The sequence below is a fragment of the Gymnogyps californianus genome, chromosome 9 (genome assembly GCF_018139145.2).
Source record: "Gymnogyps californianus isolate 813 chromosome 9, ASM1813914v2, whole genome shotgun sequence".
NCBI lineage: Eukaryota > Metazoa > Chordata > Aves > Accipitriformes > Cathartidae > Gymnogyps > Gymnogyps californianus.
Window position 1 is genome coordinate 3,797,416 of NC_059479.1, and position 20,822 is coordinate 3,818,237.

The window sequence follows — 20,822 nt, forward strand, 5'->3', positions numbered from 1 at the left end:
GCTACGAAGATGTGTAGAGGTTCCTGGCTTTTGTTGTTATTAGTCCTGAAGAATCATTATGAAGATGTTCCATTTAATGAACTCACACAATGAAAACAAAATACTCCCTAAACAGAGATTTCAAAGAATACTTGAAAAGTGCTAATGCTCCTGGTTCCTTGTCAGTAGGTGTGTTTGAGAAACACAGCAAAAAGTGCTTGCTGCTCAATAGATGCTCCTGGAGTGTGTTAACTAGATAATAGTACTGCTGTAGAGACACTGTGGTTTAATTCGTTGTTGTCAGATTCTTTCGGAGTTGTTTTTTTTTTTAAATAAGAGAGGTGGGAGAAGGAGGCCTTTTGAATATGGTATGGTCTAATTGTAAATCCTGGCTTTGATATGAGCAAGACACTTGACAAATGAAACTATCAGGACTGGCTGTGCAGTTGCCCTTAGAAAACACACGCATCATGAACTTATGGTCAATACATTAGTTGTGAGCTTTACTAAAACGCAATTGCTGAGAAGATAGTCTTCATCATTTCTGCAAGTGCAGGAACTTATATATAGACTGGATTTCCCTGGAGTATTACACAGAAATTTTTTTTTTACATTTCAGAGTAAAAGAAACGGACAGAGTTTGGCGTTAAAGACTGCTAGATTTTAATTTTGTGGTTTTCAGTAATTAACTCGATGTTTAAAATGAATACATGGGGAAGAAGTACTCATAGGGATCTGAGAGGAGGAGATACATTTACTATCCTAAGATACGTTTAAATTATCCTATTCAAAAATGTGAGTTCGTTGGTGATAGTACTGATTCATCACAAAATCTAGAGGATTTTTGAAAAATAATTACTACTGTTGTTGTTTCTTTCTGGATACACATTTCTACTGTGTGTGCACAGCTTGATCTATAACAACATGATCTATTTGAAGCAACGAGTGAAGGGGAGGCTACCAGGTCCCGATTCTACAGTTTGTAAGAGATGCATCCATCTAGTTCTGTGCAGTGCATGGCAGGAGCGAGGCCTGTGCTGGAGCGCCCTCTCCTCCCCGGCCGCTCCTGTGACCCCTGGCCACCCAGCTCTCTTTATACCTCCGCTAGAGATAACTCAGCAAAGCATTTTTGGCTACCGCCTGTGGCTAGAAAGGCTGACAGTAGCAAGGTACTTGTTAAGAAAACCTGTGCTGACGCTTTACTGACAACGTGGAGTTGGTGCTAGCTAAGCAGGAGAGGATGACTCAGTGGAGATTATTTACTGCTGAGTATGGGAAAGATAACGTTAAAGGAGTAGAGAGATGTGATACCTTTCTTGATTAGAATTTTGTCAAGGCTATAGCAAGAAAAAATGGACATCACAGAATGGCAAACATGATAGAACGAAGAAAGGTCATTCAGGTTTAATGAACTGCGTAATGCTGTTATAATTCTGTAGTATAATTCTGTAGAATTTGAGATACAATAGTCTATACTCTCTTACAGCTGTGTTACAGTCTTCAGTATATTTATTATTGTTCTGTACTATTTTGCAAACACCTTAGCAACAATCACAGCTGCCCAAAGACTGAAACAATGTCAATTTTACTAATGTGTTTGTATTTTGACTTCCAGGTAAACAGAATGCTAGTTTCTATAAATTACATTTACCTATATTTCCAATGCTTTCTGATGTTGCTTTTAAACCTATCTTTACAGAAGAGGTCCAAATTGCCATTCCAATAATGAAACCAACCTTAGATAAAGTCCAACTGGCTGGACAGGCCTTGCCTCCTGGATTTCCGGCGCCATTTCTTTTTGCTGATGGTCTTTCATCAGTAGAAACACTATTAACCAACATTCAGGTAAATTATTCTCTATAGGGCTAGGCTATGTCATGACAGATAAAATATGTTTCTTTTTCAATCCCTTTAAGTTTCAGAAACTATTTTGTATCTGCAATTCTAATTTCTTTTATTTAATGTAATGCTTAGGTTTCCACTGTCTGGCATTATCGATCGTGAAAGGGTTTCATACATTGTCTGTTTGACTTAATAGTTGGCAATAATGGTCATACTAAAATTCACCAGCCTTATTATTCCTCCTTTGCTTCTCCCTGCAGTTGACCGAGGTCAGCAGTGATATGGCACTCCGTTTGTAATAAACCACATCAGTAGGATGAATTAGCAAAAGCTATATGGAATGATTCCATGCCACAAAATTGCTCATATATAACAGTTAGCTACTTCAAATGCCCAGTTGCATTCTGGGTCTATAGGTTCCTGCTTTTAATTTTTCTGTTTTCCTAGAGGGTGTAAAAGAAACAAGTGGATGAATTTTGTCATTGCTGAAACAAAATGGTATTTTCAGGTCTTACATTTGTGTGTGTTTTAGGGCCTACTGAAAGTGGCTGTGGACAATGCGAGAGTCCAGGAAAAGCAGATACAGCAGGAAAAGAAAGAGTTAAAGATGGAGCTTTGTAGAGAGAGAGAACTAAGAGAGAGCTTGGAAAGGCAACTCACAGCTGAGCTGCAAAGCAGAGGTGAGTGAATGAAAAATGGAGTTTAGATATCTATTAAATGTATAACCCTTTGGCATTTCCAGCTGGAGCTATTGAGGACTCGGAGTTAACTGACATTCATACTTCAGTGTAATGCAGCAGTGGACTAGCACTGGTAATGAAAGATTTAAATTTAATAAAAACAGAATGAAGCACACTTTTCTGTAAGCAGACAGAACAGTGACTGAAGGATTATTTCCTGGAGGGCAACTGGCCGCAGAGAGTTTTGGCAGGTTCTGTGGAGGAAAGCTGATTCAGTTTCATGGCTTTCACATGTATTATTACCACTCCGCCTGTGTATTCCCAGCCCGATTTCTTCATTTGACAGCTTTAATTTCTTTTGTTTTCTGCTATTATCCTCCAAGCATTGAGAATCAGTCTTCCTCTGAGAAAGATAGTACGTCCGTAATTTGGGTATTTAGGTGATTTTTTTTCATTACCTTACTACTTATGTAGCCCACATTTCTGTAGTTTAGGTGCTAGTCAGCTAGTTTTTCTTGTAGGTAACTTCAGTGCAACAAAATAGACGGAACTACGAGAAATTGCCTACCCAACTGCAAGATCTGAAGCAAATAACCCTAGATAATTTTTTTTCCATCAGGAGAGTGAGATACAGTATCACTCCCATATGGGGCCTTCCAAGACAAAACCATGACTGTTTAGAAGCTTTTGATAATAATAGGCAATTAAATCGGTAAATCTGAATTTTTCGCTGTGATATTGCAAAGAAGGCAGTATTCTTTTTAAAATTCAGATCTGCATCTGAAGGAGAGGAATAGTACTTTATGTGCCAAAAGCTACTTCTAGATTACATCCATGAAATCAGAAAGATAAAACTAGATAAGACCAAAAATGTAGGTGCCAGGTACTATCTTCCTGTGCATTTTGAATTGAAATTAGGTGTGTAGAACACAGCTGTCTGCAGCGCCAAGTCTCAGTAAGAGGCAACAAAGAAGGGCACTTCCAAGTCGAGTTGTGAAGGGACAGTAAACGCTGTTGAAGTTGTTAAATCGCAGTGGGTGTTCAGAAATGTTGCATCACCCCAGTCTAAGGGTGGATGAGACTGCTGTATTTCTGTAAACCAAAACTTATCTCCCTGTAGGCAGACTATGCACCTCCTCAGTCACATTTAAGTCAACAAAAACCTTAAGCCATTCGCAGACTTTCTTGGCTTCTGGCTCAAAAGAGAATTTCACCAATAATCAATATCCTCAGAATTGTTTGTCTTTCAGGTCATCGCCACATGCACATCTTTATTATTGTAGAAGGTCAGAGATAGGCTTTTTCACATGGGTTGCTCAATTTTCCAAAGTTATGTTCTACAGATCACATTTTGACATTCATAATTTATTAAGTCTCTCAGAGATTTCCCATGTAATGGTATCCTTTTTTCCCCCCCGACTGGAGCATTCACAAATCCAGAAAGATCTGTAAAAGTCAGTAAGATTTCAGATGAACAAGTGGTCACAAAAAGTTATGTAAATACTCTGGATTTTCCCAGAATTTTTCCAGATTTTTTAGTAAATTTTCTAACAATATTTTGTGATTTGAAATTCACAGGTATCTAATATACAGGAGAAGCAAATAAAAGGGATTGCAAAATACTGCTGGTATAAATTCAACTTTCATTTTAACAGTACTTGTGAGCAATATTTGCCAGAGTGTACACACTAGCAAACTTGACTCTAAAATAGATGGTAATTTTAAACGGGCATTTATGTTTTAAGCTGAAATTCTTTTTAGTCTGTTAGTTTTACCTACCTTTTCTAGTGCCATCACTTCTCCATTTGTTTGATTCCGTAATGAATCCATGGGATTAAGTACTGCTCTGTGGAATGTGACTACACACATGAACTGAAGCAGCACAATGCAAAAGCATTCTTCGATCCTCTGCACAAGCTGCGATGGGTTGTAGAAATGTAGCGCTTTCGTATGAGCTGGGGTGTGCTCTACCAGCTCACATGAGCTGGGGTCATCTTCCAGAGCTTGCTAAAAATGTTCTCCTGCTGCTTCTGAGGAAGTATGTGGGCATCAGCCTCCAGTCCAACTGATCTTCCTCGTGCCAATCAGACGTGCCAGCTGATCGCAGATTTCCTGGAACAAGAGCTGCGCCCAGGAGGAGAGTATTTTCTGGCTGCAGGATACACTCAGCAGACGTGTGGTGATGGGCCTGTAGAGATCCCACCAAGCAGTTCAGACCAGGGAAGGGAGGTGCAGGTCATACAAGGGAGAGACACAATAGAGTGTTCTTGCAGCACTGGTGAAAAAACAAGTGTAAGAGCCCGTTAAAGATAGTTTAATAAGGATAATAAGGACAGTCTGTCAGCCAGCAGGAGCACAGGAAGGGTTGTTGTTGGCAGAGGTAGACATTTTAGATGTAGTTCTGGCCCAAGTAATGGTAACCTGGTGCTGGTGAAAAATAAGGTTCAATATGGGATTAAGATTCAGGGTTTGAAAAGGAAAAGGCTTAAAAGGTGCATTTTATTGCTTCAATTTATATAGCTGAGGGAACACAATCATAGCCAATGTCAGCAGTTCCCAATGAAGATATTGATCATCTGGCTACAATTAATACTATGCAATTCTCTAGTTATAGTTTTATTTATAGTTGGGTTTAAGACTGAGATTAGTCAGGAATACTTCTATTTTCTGCCAAATCTTACATGGCTGTACCAATGGCCTGTGGATGATCTTTGTCGAGTCACTGTTTCTGCTTTCCGTCTGTAAAAGAGAGAAGATGAGATGACTGTAAAGTGCGTTGAGATCTAATGCAAAGCTGTACAGGAGCACTGTATTATTGCATTGTTACCTATTTTAAGTCCAAACAGGCAGCTACTCTACAGCGGTTTATGGAGCGCTTCAGTTAGAAGGAGAAATGGCTAATGAAGAGAATAAACTTGACTTACGTACCAGTGTTATAAGCTTGTTCTCAACCTGCTTTCTCCCTGGGAGGTTCCCTTTTAATTTCTCTCTGAGATTCTCAACATACACCCAGTGCTTTTTTGTTTCTCTCCTTTCTTTGGCTTTCCCGCTTTTTTTTTCTCCCACTAATGATGAAGTGCGAAAGTACTCATGTTACTCAGTCCATACCCCTTCTCTACCCATGTGATCTTTCGTCTGAGTATGTACCCACTTAACCCAGCTTTTCAGTAGCCTTACACCTGCCTTCTCTCTTGGGCAGTGGTTTGTATTATTTCAGTTATTCTGCTTCAAAATTAACCCAACTGCTGCTCCATTTTTACCAAAAAAATTACCACCTAATTCCATGGAGTTTCACTCTGTACACCATTCGTACTGACGTTTACGATTCTCCGACGCTGCACACAGACAGTTCGCCTGCAGAAATAAATTTCATTTCCTTAGTTTAAGCCAATGATCTGCTCAGCCAAACTCTGCAGAACCGTAGCTGGAATTTAGTCCAAATTGGTGAAGTCTGTGTAACGTGAACACCAGGCTGGCTGTGAGACTCTTAGGTTCTGGTCAGGAGACTTAAATCCATGGGGCTGTTCCAGAGCAAGAATAAGATTTAAGATCTTTAACAAGATCTAAAGCCCTTTCAGATTGTTCATTGTTTCACTACAGGATATGGCTTGGGGGTTTTTTTGTTTTATATCAGATTCATGCCAGATTTTTTTTTTTTTTCCCTCAAGCTAGAACTGGGCCCTTGAACATTGAACATAAACTCATTTACTGTCTCCATTATATATTAATTGTGCTTTAACAGCCATTCTTACAATATATTTACATTTCAGCAACAATTCAGAAACGCTTGAAGAAAGAAAAAAAGGCAAAGAGAAAATTGCAGGAAGCTTTGGAATTTGAATCAAAGAGAAGAGAACAAGTGGAACAGGCGCTTAAACAGGCCACATCAGGTGACGGTCTCAGGATGTTAAATGGTAATGTCTTAGTTGGCCTTTTACAGTTAGCTTAAAATGATGTTTAATTGAGTGAAAAAAAGTAAGATGATGCACAAAGCAAATTCCAGAGTAAAAAACCACAATCCTTTCCTGAAATAATTAAAAATCTATTTCAGGCCATGTGCTCTGGGTCATGAATTAAAAAAATAAGTAAGTCTGCAACTAGAGAAACAGACAGAGCAGTTTACACAGACATGACAAGAAATGCTGAATATATTACCAGAGAAATCTGTTACAGTGCCAGCTAAGACAATGTGAAATTTGGTTCCTATAAGGTTCTCTGAACTCTTCTCTCCCAGCAGATTCGTTTTTAGAACTGCTGAGCTTCAATTTAAAAGCCGTTTGGCTGAAGTTTGCTCAGCCTCAGGACCTATTAAGTTTGTTAAATATGTATCAGCTTTCAGAGCTGACTAAGTTTTGAATACTTCCCAAATATTCTTGTGAAACAAAAGCAATCAGTTAATCTCCTAAACAGGGTGATTATGTCTTGGGTAGTGGGAGGATTTGCCTCTCCTTCTTGATATGGTTCTGGCCAAAGTTTAGAGCTTTGGTTTGAGTCTTTAAGACTGAACCTAGTTGAGTTTTAATTAATTTCAGGTTCTGTAGCTAAGGTTTAGTCTGTGCATCCCTACCCCGAAGGCTCTGCAGAGGCTCATGAATCAGAGTTACATTCAGTCTCTGCTGCATTTGTATGTCGTGTAGTCTCTATGTTAACTTTGTGCTGCCTACTTTGGGCACTGCTAGCAACTGAGCCATCGTAACATCAGCAGACTGCAAAAACTGCCTGAACTGCTGAGTAAAAATAGTGTGTTTAGCTTGTCTTGAGTTCTCGGTTGTGAGGGCTACCCAAATGGTTTTTTAAAGTTAGGGCAAGCCTGTCTACGTGAACTGCCATCGCAACACTCTGCAATGGACTGCGAGTTGTGATTTATCTAAAGCACCTAAGAGATATAAACTCTTTAAGTATGAGAGCAACATCTTTCAGAGGCATTCTCATCTGCTGGGTTTTATAGACCAGCATATCACTGTAACCAGGAACTGGCTGGCTTTTCTGAGGTACTGACAGTGAAGAGTGGTGATTCAGGCATGGATATACAGCTTGCCGTTGCACCGTGGTAAGGGACAATGACCCGAGAGAGAGTGGGTGGACAGAGCCAGCAGAAACCTCTTCCACCGCCTCCACTGGATCAGAAAAATGCCCAGATCGGATCCCACAGACAGAGCCAGCACCTTGAGATGAATGTCAGGAAAAAACTAAAATCCTGATGTTCTGTAAGGTCATTCACCCAGATTCTGCCATTGCTGGGAAGCACCTGCCGCTCGCACGACAGTTAGGAGTGCTCAGCAGTTCTGGAAGCCACAAATTAAAGGGTACCAACGTGCCAGCAATGTGATTAACAGATCTTTACATCTGCTGTTGCGGGCCTGGCTGCTAACGTTTTGATTTGCAGGCACGCTCAGGTAGTCATATATATGTTAGTGCCTGCAAGAAGCTGATATTTACATGCTAATCTGATTGCACATGCAAATCAGGTAGCTCATTAGCATCTTAATACACAATTTAATTGCAGGTACAATTTTATGACAACAAAATGTGAAGGGCTATCCTGAATATTTTTAATTTAACTCTGACGGTCTGTCTCATTTCACAGATGCCGTTATTAGTTACAGATGACTTTGTCATTTTATGTATATACAACATGTACTCTAAAAGGTTTGAAGAGAAAGAACCTTTTTAGATTAATCGATCAGTGCCCTGAACTTTCCTTCAAAACAGGAATTTGAATAAGGGAAACCCAATGTCATAGCAGTCACTTGTAATTCTATAAGAAAAAATTGTGTACATGAAAATATTATTTATTTGATCATATATATTTATAGGGCTATATATGCATACATCACATATATTTCATTTACACATATATTACTAAGATACTACTCTTATTACTCCTCTATGTATGGACTATACTTTAATGGGTTGCCTTGCTTTGACGTAGAGTTCGGTTAGGCTGTAGGGTGACCAGCGAAATGTCATCTTTGCGATAGATACTGACACTCCAACTAAAGTGATCTGCGAAAGCAGCAGTACGGTCATTCTCTATTTGAGAAAGTCCAGAACAGGCTTCTACACAGAAAAACTTCGAAACAGTATATGCAGCTCCCTTTCAGGTGTGGGTTTTTTCCTTGCTGTAATTTCAAAGTGTGGTATTATAAGGGAAGCAGATGTTTCTCCAGGATTTGAGGTGCCATGGATTCAAATCACATACCCTTCATGCTAATCCTTGTTGGCACAAGGTGGATAATGGCATCTGTTATCATAACACCCTGGGGTGGTTGAGCCCCTGCCCCCACCCGAAGGACTGTGCATACAGAGGTATTATCAATATGAAATTAAATAGTTCAAAAGTGCGTATCATCATGAGACTCTTTCTCAACTTGGGAAAAAGAGCACAATCCATTTTGGAAAGCTCTTCGCAAAAATCTGGAAATGTTTCACATAATATCACCCAAAACAAAATTACATGTGTGATAACACATGCTTACAACATCCTGAGCTGAGTCTTTTAAGTGCAATTTGCACAGTCCTTATCTATAACATGCACTCATGCAAACTGATACACACGTGCGCGCGCAAACGTGTTGACTGGCATTGGCTATGTTCTTTAATTCTGTACTGTGCAGGTGTATGGCTAGGAGAGTCAATGTAGTTTAGTATTACCACAGTTTAATTTTTACTTTTATTTTTCATATGTCAGATGCCCTCATTCTCCAAGAGAATTTTACAGGCATATTAATATCATGCGTTGGTTATTATCTGATCATCAGACAAATGTGAAGCATGTTAAAAATAATTCACTGTGAGACCAGTAATTTTTGCCCAGTTTGGAAACAATTTACTACTGAAAATTCTGTGAAGACCAAATGTTTTATGCAAGACCATGTAACTTGGAGATCACCCTAGTTTGCTATAAATATTTTTCTGAAGATGCATGAGAGAAGGGCAAAGGGGAACGCATTAATCTTCAGTGTCACGTCTTTCAGATGCTGGAATCCCAGATATGGAAATAGAACACAACGGAACCCAACATGACAGTGCGGCAATGCAAGGTGCAGTATGTACCGCATCCCATCACACACGTGCTTATCATGAGCCATACTAAAAATTAAATGCAGAATAATTTTTGTCTCTGTTTTCCTGCTTTAAGATAAATGTAAATTACACAACTTCATTTTGTTTTCCTGTTCAATACAGAAAACCGTTGAAAGATCGGTACTTTACAAGACCAGAAATTAAATTTGTTTAAACAGAGTGTTAATATGTGTTTAGTTCAAAAGTGATTTTACATGTGACTTATCTTTTTTAAATATTTTACTTCTGATCCTTACCTACCTATCAAGATCATAGGTGTTTTCAAAAATACATAATCTGTCGGGGGAAAAGGAAAGTCATGTTCACGTTATGAGCAATTATATAGTGCTCCATTTTCCTCACTGTTCAGTGACTGTTTGTAAATACAGAACATTGATGTATTCTCTGAGTGCTTCCCAAAGAATAATAAATGTATTCTGGCTATAGGCCTGTGAAGTAAGGGAGTTGTGTAATCATCGTTTAGGGGGGCTGAGATACAGAGATCTTATTTCCGTTACCATTGGGAGCCTGTTTGAGACACGCAGAAAACCGTCACCTGTGATAAAATTTGGTCTGAGCAATTTGAACGTAGAAATTCTCTGACTTTGGAGAAAGCCCAGTTTTGTAGTGTTGGTTTTCTATAAAACCAACCTTTTTCTCCCTTCAATCCTGTGCCGTATTCATTACACACCATTCAGTCCTGCGCTGGCTACTATAGCAGCCTGGAGACAGCTGCCTGTTTCAATATAGCTGCTGCTTCTTAGAGCACTTCCACACTTTCTACTGAATCGTGTAATGGTAATGTGCAAAAAATAATGTGTGTTGAAGTAACTAAAGACAGTCCCCTTCTGTGTAGACAGAAGAAGGACTGCAGTACAGTTATAGAGACAAACATAACTTCTAGCATTTCTCAACTGCTAAAGGCTTGACTTTGCATACCTCTGGTATGCATCTGTCGTCCATCTGTCATCTATACAGGAAAGCTTTCAAATATTTTTACTGCTGTCTCTTTTTGTGATTTTAGGTTCATATGCTATGTATTACAAAGAAGGAGAATCACAGCTTTATTGTAATGCATATATATACATATAACATATGTGTGTATGGATATGTACACATATGATTAGAGTTGTGCTCTAAATATTGCAATTGGAAAATCGTTACTGCCAGAAATAATCAAAATATTGGATAAGCACTTGGGACACATGTATTTAAATTTGACAAGCAAAATATTCCTAATATTCCTAATGTTTCTGATCTGTTTATGATACCTGCTGAGAAGAGTGCTCAGTGCTCTTCCGAAAAGATTCTGAGAGTCAAAGGTGCATCTGGACAGAATCTAGTTAGTTAAAGGAAGTTAATTTCAATTTTCAATTGAAGGAAAAAAGTTCCAGTTGGCTCAAATGTGTCTTCCCATCAAAAATGATTATAAATAACTGTGGGGAAAGTGATACATAGCCACTTCCAACAACCATTTACTTACTAGCACAACTTAAGAGAACTTTCTTACACTTCTGTAGTCTGTGAATATACAAGAAAACCTCATGATTTTTATTTCAGGTTGGTTTTTTTGTTTGTTTTTTAATCTGATCCCAACTACACCATTCTGTAGTTTGAACAGGCTTTGGGTCATGAAGTTTTTGTTCAGGTTAAAAGCCTGAACAGAGGGAGAGCTGGATGTTCACTGTGTTCAGTATCTCTGAGCTTGGTGCCCCTCTGTGAAAGCAGAACATGACTTGTGCAGTAAGAGTCGTAAACCCGTCCTGTACTCCTCAATGGCAAAGCATCTCTTGTCTTCACCACAGTAATGAATGACAGCGTACGCTGACTTCTGTGGCAGTTTTGGTGTGGTAATCCTGTTCGTATGTAAACGTGTGATGAGTTTAGCCAGTTTGTCGCTAAGCACTCTCAGCTGATAAAAAGGTTTCTGAAGAGCTCTCTGTAGAGCTTGTTTAGATTTCAAAGTGTTTCTGTCCTGTAGCGCCATCTCTTTCATTTTCACTTGTGCTGATACTGTAATATCTTTTTATTCTCTTTTCCTTTGATTACAGTTTTTGTACTTGACAGCTACTATTGCACTGCCGTCTTGAACAATTTGAGCACACTCCCTCGTTGCCCCCTTCATTTGCTGCCTTTGTTTTTTGGGCCCTGGGAGGAGGAAGGGTCAAAACACATGTCCCTAATACAAAGCTGTCTCCAAGCTTCCAAAATCCCTCTCTATTGCACAGAAAAAAGCTTTAGCATCAATGCAGACCTTTCTTTTTCTGTTGTCAATAGCTCTGCTGGACAGAAATCTATCATTCACACAGTGCCTTTCCTTTGAAATTCAATTAGTTTCACTGCCAGTATCTCCTTAAGATGGTTTAAAGGAAAATTACAAAAATACTGCACAGCCACCTTTCACAGTGATTAAGTCATATCATATTTTATGCTCATTTCTTAAAATGATTTTATTAACACAAGCTGTTCATGTACGGGGATTCTGATCTGCATTATAAATCTTTTCCATTTAGTTGACTCATTTTCTCTATGCTTTGTATATTAATTGAATGGAAATGTTGTGCAGACGAGACTTAAAACTTTTTTGAACTTTACAGTCTTAATACCTCCATCCTCCATATACCTGATCTTCTAGTCCAGCGTAGCTGGATCTGAGAGAAGCTTTTTAGCTGACAAAATAGGAAAGTAATAGTTGCCGTAGTCACGAAGCCCCCTGCATAGTTGAGCGGTGCGGGAGAGGGTGATGCATGCACGCAGATACCCTTCTGGTCTTGCTTCCATAACTCACTCGTGGGCCAGCAAGATAGTGCATCAACCATTTTATCAACCAATCTCCGTTTCACATAAAATAAACATACTGGGTGTCATTAAGTGCACCTTCAGATCAATGATTTTTGCAAATGACATTCAAGTACCATTCGAGTAGTGCATTTTTGCTGATAAAAGCAAATTAAATTAGCACAACTACAAGTGTGCTGATAAAAACTAAAACCGAACAGCAGCACCATTAGCTAACAAAGTAATATTTTCTCTTTACTGCTTTCTGCCATTTAGTTATTATCCTATTGGAAATCTAATTATAATCCTTTTACTCCCTAGTCAAACTTCACAGTTTTTGCAAGCTTAGCACTGACAAGTGATTTCATTACATTTGATTGCCCGCGCCCAGATTGACTTAACTTCACTCCGAGACCTAAACGCCCTCTCAGTTTCTCAGATTCCCTGTTTGCACATTACAGCAACAGCTCCTTTAATTAATTAGCATGAACAGCAGTAACATGAACTGCTGAACAGAAAATAACATCATTTTATGATCGCAGGGAGACTTCTCCTTTTGCATGTTTATACCTTAGTTAACTTTTGTATTACTATATTTCATTGTTAGGGGATATTGGAACAATCAGCAAAGCAATGTTATCTTAAAATTTTAAAAAATAGATGTTACCATAATACTCGATGATAACAATTTACAAAAAATAAAAGACTCGAAATTTCAAGAAGGGAGGCAGCAGCATAGGCAGACAGGCTTTCCTGAGGTGAAAACATGGTTCAAAGGAAAGGTGGTTCACTGTACCTGCAACAGGAGGGTGACCCAGGGCGGCGGCGCGCTGCGGCTGCTGTGCGCTGTTTGTGAAATAAGCTGGCAGAGATTTAGCACAAAAACTCTCAGTAACCATGAATAACTTTTTATCTGTTTGCCAAAATGAAGGACTGTTGAAGTTTGGAACATATTTTGGTTTTTTTATTTAGAAAACTGGGCTCTATGTTTTCAATATTCTGATACAACCAGTCAGTTTTCAAATCCAGCCTATGGTAAAAAGGGCGCAGGGGGGGCAGAAGAGAGAGGGGTAGCGCTTCTAAGAGCTTTAACAACTTTGTTACTGTATCAAATTGTACCTCCAGATGCTGCAATCCACTGAAACCAACCATGCTACAGAATTTCAGAGTATACAATTTTAAGAGACAAATGCAACATCTTGGAAATTACAGTGCTATTGTCTTGGTCTTGCTTTCACTGAAAAAAATGTTCAAGCACTTACAATTTTACGTAAGAAAAGACCAGAACCCTGTGATTAGAAACTCTTCAGATTAAACTAAACGGGGGCCTGGTATTTTCCTTATGAGCGAGTTCTTTGCTATCTTCTTCATTTGAGTCTTACGCCTTTTCTTCTTCCTCCTGCCCAAGCCGTGCTCTGTCCCTAGTGCATGTCCTGGTCTGGATGCTCTGAATTATTAAACCTCTAGTAGTTACCTTCTGCTGTGTCACATTGCAGTGTTTCTAGAAAAACTTTTTCAAAGTTTGTGTGCAATTACCAGACTGTCATATCCATGCACGCAGCGGCCACGCGCTGCTGAAAGCCGTCTCATTAGCTGCTAACCAAGAAAAGGGCGCTCTTTAGTAACTAGCCATGAGATTACTGCGCTAACTGACGACACGGCTCGCCTGCTGGTGACACAAATGCAGGGCTCTAAAAATAACAGTATCGCTGATCTTTGTCTCAGTGTTATTTCTACTTTTGGTACGCAGTGTTTTTCTGAATCTCTCTCTCTCTCTAAGCAAATAGATGCACACACATGAGGGAGGAAGCTGAGATTTTGTGATTTACTGGAAACAAAAGGTGGGTAAAGGTTTCCCCAGGAGGCTGCTGAGTGTGAAGGTCCATACCTTACTATTCTTACAAAGGGCTAAAACATTTATTCAATAATTCAGCGTCAGTAGGCTTGAATATTTCCTAAGCAGAAACCACTATGTTATCTCCCTGTCTACTCAAACTGACAATGGCAATCCAGCATCTGCATAGTTTGTATTCAGTGAACATATTCTTGTCCTTGGCTGTTGTTACTTATTAGAAATCCCATTTTCTGTACAAGTTTTTAGGTCTATTAACATGGATGTGGAAATATTTGACAGAGTTGACTCAGCAGTCCTAGGCACAAAATAAGTGGGGAAGAAACCCCGAATGCAGCAAGCCCAGGCGTGTGCAGCCCTGCAGGGTCAGGAGCCACGGCCCTGCCTGCTGCGGGAACGGGGACCCGCGGGGAGGGGAGCTCTGGTACTGCTCCCCCGGAGGGAGGCTCAGCTCAGCCGGCGTTAGACATCAGAGGCTGCACATCTGCAGGGGTGGAAAAGAGGCGATAGGAAAGAGCGAGGGATTAAAAGAAAGCACACGGAACTTCATTAGTACTGCTGCTCTCAGAAGCAGTATTTATTGTCCGCATTCTTCCATGAGCCTAGAGGAAACCATGCCCTGCTCACGGTGTGTTAATTTTTCTCTTTCACTGCTCAGTTTGGAAAATATTTACAGATAAATGGAAGGGAGAAGTTTTGCTGGACAACTAATAAACGGGCAAAGAAGTCAGTTTTACCCACTGCTGGCATTCAGCTGAATGACTAGCCCAAAACCATGAGAACTGGCTGCAAGCCAGGTCTTTTTTTTTTTCTTTTTTTTTTTTCCCTTCATGGTAGCGAAGCGATCCTTTTCTGTGTTCTTCATAATTGCTGTGGTCCTTACCCCACTGGCAGGGGCCTGGATGCAGCCTCCTTCCAGGCCAGCCAGCACTCCTGTTTGCTAAGAGGTTTAGGGAAAGGGATTTTTTTGAGGGATGTCATCCGCAGTAGAAGCAAACTGTTCTCTGATTTTTCTTTTTCTTTCTGCAAAATGACTGATTCAAATTAGCCCCAGCTTTGTAAGTGAGATTTATTGTTTGGCATTGTATTTTCCATGTGTTGCTTGCATCCAAAGCTGGGCTTGGCTCTGATCTAACTGAAATGCTGACTCTGTTTGCATAGCCTAGGAAGGGTGGAGGGATCAGCTCCTGTCCGGTATGCTTGTGGTACCGCATAAGACTCTTTGATTCAACCCCTCCAGCAGGAGTTGTGCAAAGCCTCTGAGAGTGCGCGGGTCTGGCACGTGGCTGCCCTCTTCCTTCCTGCCGCTCTTCTGTCTGCAGAAACGTGTCTCATGTCTCAGCTCTACCTAACCTTTATTTTAGCAGCTCTCCCAACTGCTCCTTCATCTAAATTGGCAAAGCGGGATTTTCAGTTTATTATTTCAGCTCTGCTACCCATATTCTCTGCAACATGTAGTGCTGGGTTTTATTTTTAAATTGCATGAATAATTTACAGCTACTGATACAACAAATTTATCCTTGTTTTCTCATTATGTAGCAGATCCCAAATCTCCTTCCTCCAGTGACTTTCTCCTCCAATTTACAGCGTGCTAAAGTTACCTGAACAATCCCAAGCTGTAGCTGGGTCAGTTAATCGCAGCTAGCCAGCTGCGTCGCGTTGCTCCCCTTCTTGGACTGGATTTGCGCACCAGCATTACTGGGACGCATTTCTTTATGCACGTTGTGAGGGTACACAGGGAAGTTTTGTTTTAAAGTACTTTTATGGAAAGACAACTGAATTACTAACTTAAACCAAAGATATTACAAACAAAGCCTCACAAAGGATTCAGAAAATTCAGAGATGCTGAATAGGCGGGGGAAAAGAAAAAAAAAAAAGAAAAATGTGAATAAATATGCAGATGGTAATTATTGCTTTTGGATTTGTCCTTTATACACACATTAAAACCTTGAAAGAAAAAGACGAACGATGATACTGTTGCTAAAGAGAGTGCAAGAGATGAATGTATACCCTGGACTAACAACTCAGGGAAGACAACACCATCCTGAGGGAAAATTACAATTATTAACATAGGCTCTGGCTCACTGAGAAATTGTGAGATCTTTCCTTGTCTTATACATTGTGAAGGGGAAAAAAAATCCTCTCTAAATGTCTTGCTTATTAAGCCAGTCATGCATTTCACTGTAGGTTGTAAAGCAGTATAACATGCACAGGGGGCTCATAAGCATATTTTAGTGTTAGGGAATATCATTTATACAGTTTTTATATTGTCAATATTACCCCTAGAGAATGAGATTAGGCTTTAAACTACTGTAAATCTACGCTTTTGCTCACCTTTGTATAATTTCATTTTTTAACAGAATGAAGCCCACATAAATGAATATTTGATTAAGGGATAAACCTAATAAAAGAATACATTTATTGCACACAGATTTATTCAAATCTTTGCTATATAATACAGTAAAATGCTGTAAAATGGTATGTAGCTTGCGGTCAGCTACACTGAGGGGATGGTGAATATTCTTCAAAAAGATGAATTTGACAACATCACATTGTCTTTCATGTACAAGTGGTAGCACAGATGCTCCTAACACTTTAATTCCTCATAGGTGGTTGCTGTATGACGTTAACGCCATGGAGTTAAGTTTGTTGCACAGCAACAAAAAAGTATTTTAATTTCTGGAGAATAACTGAGAGCTTTATAAAAAAGGAAATATTTAACTATGCACTTTCTGTTTACTGATGAGTAATATCTCCTGGGTGGCTGCACTGTGCTTGAGCTTTGGCGTTTACTTTCTCTCTTACGGGTATTCCAGATACCTCCATTGAACTTCCCTTGAGAAATAAAGGGAATAGGAAGGAAAAATTGAAACCTGTTTCAAAGTTTAAATAGTCAGTCCATCAACCCACAGTACCCTCAATGACCACCTCTTACCTTAGTTTGAAAAATAATTTTTAAAATACAATAAAATTACCAAGAATTTAAACAAAGAGTATTACTGATCCTTACTGATCCCATTTTTGATAAACAACTCTTCCCTTGAATGCACGACCGGATTCCTCCCTTCCTCTTTGCAGACAGAGTCCTTGTCGCCAAATGCAGCGCCATAAATGTGCGCGCATATGTGGTCTCTGTCTTACTGTCTTTGGCTGTACAAGTATCAAGCATCAAACGTATCAGAAGATGCAGCTGATGCCCAGTGGCCATTTAAATAGCCAGTTATGTACCTAACGTCTGCTGACTTCCGTTGGTATTACATGGAGTAATTCAGCAAGCACGTCTGTAAATCGCACCCAGGATAGGTGGTCAGGCAGGAAGATCCCTTTGTGCATCTGGCTGCTGAGCCTCGGCCCGCCAAGAGAGGAGACGTGCGGGCGTTAGAAGCCCAGGACAGGTAATGCTTTGGCCTCTGCAGAACGCAGAACTGGGGTGGTACTGGCTCACGGGAAGCACGCTGTGGCAGAATTTCAGCCTTTTGGACTGCCTGTAAAGACTATTCATTGGATTTTTTCAGGGCAGTCATGCTGATCTGCAGATTCTGTCAGTGGCTACCTTTTTTAGAAGTACAACTTTAATATAGGCTAGATCACCTACAGCCTGCAATGGGCAGAAGTCATATGCAACTTCCTAATAATGAGAAGGAGAAAAAGAAAAAAAAAAAACCCCAAACAAAACCCACAGTGTTCAATATTTGCCTTTCTGCTTACCCCCTCCCCAGACTTTAATATTTGCCCCGCTAAGTTTAAGACAATAACTTTAATCAGCCAAAGGCCTGAAACTAATAGTCACTTCTTTGGAGGTTCCCATGCTCCCAAACGTTCCTCCGAAGATGTTATGTCCCTGGCTCTTCCGATCTTTATTCTTGTTTACATCCAAAATACATATTAAATCATCTCTGTTTGGAGAGTCTGAGCCTCCTTAAAACCATGAAACATTCAATTACTAATTAGCTGTTTCCTGTTCCTAATGAAGTGAACATGTCGGATTTGGATTAAAATTCAGCTACTGCTCTCCTCTGTTTATGGTTCCAGATGTTTCTGTTTTATCTAGGAGGTTACTTTGACAGCTACTGCTAAATGATAAATCACTCATATTATAGCTGAAATGCATTTTGAAATTGAAATGTGGCAAACTTTGAGATTGCTCCAAGGATCAGTGTCAGTTAGCAGGTCAATACTTGTTCTTTCCTTATGAGTGTTCAGTATTGGCATATGTAAAACAGTAATGGGATAGATGTCAACGTTATACAAAATGCTTCTCAATATTCTCATTTTGCTATCATCTTCAAGATCAGTACTTGCAGGTTTAGCTGGGTGGATTCATGATTCATTGTATAATGAACAAGAATATGGATTCTTGTTAGCTTTAGTTTCCGTGGGCATTTTAATATTTATTTTTTCTCTGGGCTTAAAGTTGCTTAATGTGAAAAATCACAGTTGATAGGTACTATACCTAGGAATTTTTTTATGAAGGAAATAAGTGGCTTTCTACTTGTTTCCCTAAATAAAGAAAAATCATTTTAGAAGAAATGTGGCAGTTTCTGAATGAAAGAACAGTTTTCCAAGAACAGGTATTGATTTACTTCTGTTCTATTTTTTAATGCAATGCAATTTTGTTTTAACATGCTGTTCCCTAGAAGGTTTTGTGCATGTAGTAATGGTATGTTGTAAGGCTGACGCCATGTTACTCGGTCTGTCTTAGGGAGGCATGCGATACAACACAGGCTGCCTTCTGAAAAAAAGAAGCAAAATGAGTGTTCAATTAAAAAGCAAATGCTATAAAGGAAGAAGATCCAAGTCAAAGTATTTATGGCCTCTACTCAGCAGATGCTGGCTGGCAAGCACCGTTAGAAACAAGGCTGGTGGTTTTTGAGCCCAGCTGAGTGCCCACACCTCTGCCACTGGCTTAGAAGGTGGTCGGTGCCCTGAGACGGGCTCACTTCTCTGCTCAACGCTCGCCTCTCGAGGGCTTTGCAGGGCTTTGTCATCCGGTGCCTCTTTTTCCTGCGTGAAACGTACTCACGTGATGGATAGTTTATATCACTTGTAGATCTGATAATTTGGCTTGAGAAAAAAAAAGTCCACAAACAAATAAGGAAACCCACCTAAGTTTCAGTTAATTATAAAATGTGTAACTGTGTAATTGACCTTTTTTCTTCTCTTTTTTTTTCCTCCAGAAAACAGAACATACATCAAACCTACTATTATGTACTGAAGGAAACACCTATTGTTGAAAAACATATAATGACCACTATTTGAAGACTATATAGTTCATGAAAAACGTCCCTTCCAACCTTTGATGCCTTCAGTACTGTGTGAAGAACAGGATTTGTAGCATGAAACTTGAAGGACAATTTCAAGCAATTTACTGTTGCTGCATCGAAAACTGCCGTATTAAGAAATACTGAGACTTTTTACAAGCTTACCATACCAAACCAAGCCTGTTGCAACAGATCATTTTTAGGTCCCCGGAGATAGAAAGGAGTTGTAGTATTTTTAAGCACATGCAGGAATTATTCCCCCTTCCCCCCCAAAAAGAACTTTTTTTTTTTTTTAAAGGAGGTAGCTATTACTGTATAGCAATGGCACAATGATTTTAAGCCACAAAGGTCCTCACTGGCTGTACATCATACAAGCCCAGTTTATCACTGAAACTGTTCAACATGGAGCTGTTTCGATTGTGTTTATAAATTAAGCTTTGTTTACTGAAGCAGATACTCGATATATATTACGTTTTAAAAAGAAATGTGTGTACATTTTTTAAAAGAATGATGTAAAAATTGTCCTTTCATTAGATGACCAATTCAAAAGTGTGAGCTAAACCCTAATAGCTGACGTAATATGAGGATTATAATTGATGCTTTTTTTTTATGCTCAGTTCAGCTTGGCTTTTGGTCTTTTAAGATGAAAAAATGAATATGCAGTAGAGTGTTAGATAATGGAAACTTTTAAGTATGGTTTCTCTGTTGTACCATATTAAGTTAAAGTACACATTCTTTGTTAAAAATGTTCTTGCTAAAAATACAGTATTAAAAATTTTTTTGTTTGACTTTGGAAATCTTTTAAGATTTTTTTTTGACTGTGAATTCCCATAGTTACTGTACTAATGCAAAACAATATTTTGCACTATTAAAAATACTTGAAGAAATTACTTAATAAAGAGGGTGGGTTGGTATTAAACATTTTCCTAATTATTGTATGTTCCAAATTCTGAGCTTTGCAAGTGAAACGTTCCTTTCTCAAAATACTTGGCTGAAAGCTGGTTTGAGTCAAGGGGAATTAAGTAATCACCTGTTCGCTCTCTGCTTTCGTTCATGGGTCAAAGGCACAATGCTTATTTATTTATAAACTCATGTTTATATACGCATACTTACATTTACACACACATACCCTGAATTAAATCACTGTCACTTAAAAACAAAAAAGCCCTTTAAATAGATCTATAGGGAATATATTTCCTGTGATTATGTATACTGCTATCTATATGTATAGCATTCAAAATTTATTTTTAGCACTAGATTTTTTTTCTGGTTAATAGACTTTTGCAGACTTTCAAAGTGTCGCTTCAAACCATGCTATGTAATACAGCAGAACAGAATAATCTGATTTTTCATTCCTAAAAGAAA

The 20,822-nt window shown here is 39.1% G+C and overlaps 1 protein-coding gene across 9 annotated transcripts in view; it reads left to right on the plus strand.

Annotated features, from left to right (window-relative positions):
• Window positions 1–20,254, plus strand: part of DACH2 (dachshund family transcription factor 2) — a 312,250-nt gene extending 291,996 nt beyond the window's left edge. For 4 of the 9 annotated variants that reach the window (XM_050901917.1, XM_050901908.1, XM_050901914.1 and 1 more), the window contains 4 exons: window positions 1,679–1,824; window positions 2,354–2,501; window positions 6,272–6,415; window positions 9,479–10,006. In XM_050901917.1, coding sequence (XP_050757874.1) covers window positions 1,679–1,824; window positions 2,354–2,501; window positions 6,272–6,415; window positions 9,479–9,597 — 557 coding nt within the window. In that variant the 3' untranslated portion in view covers window positions 9,598–10,006. Of the gene's footprint in view, window positions 1–1,678; window positions 1,825–2,353; window positions 2,502–6,271; window positions 6,416–7,300; window positions 7,332–9,478; window positions 10,007–19,373 lie in introns of those variants that run through there. The other 5 variants (XM_050901910.1, XM_050901915.1, XM_050901913.1 and 2 more) reach the window with 4 other exon arrangements.
• Window positions 20,255–20,822: the final 568 nt, after the last annotated feature.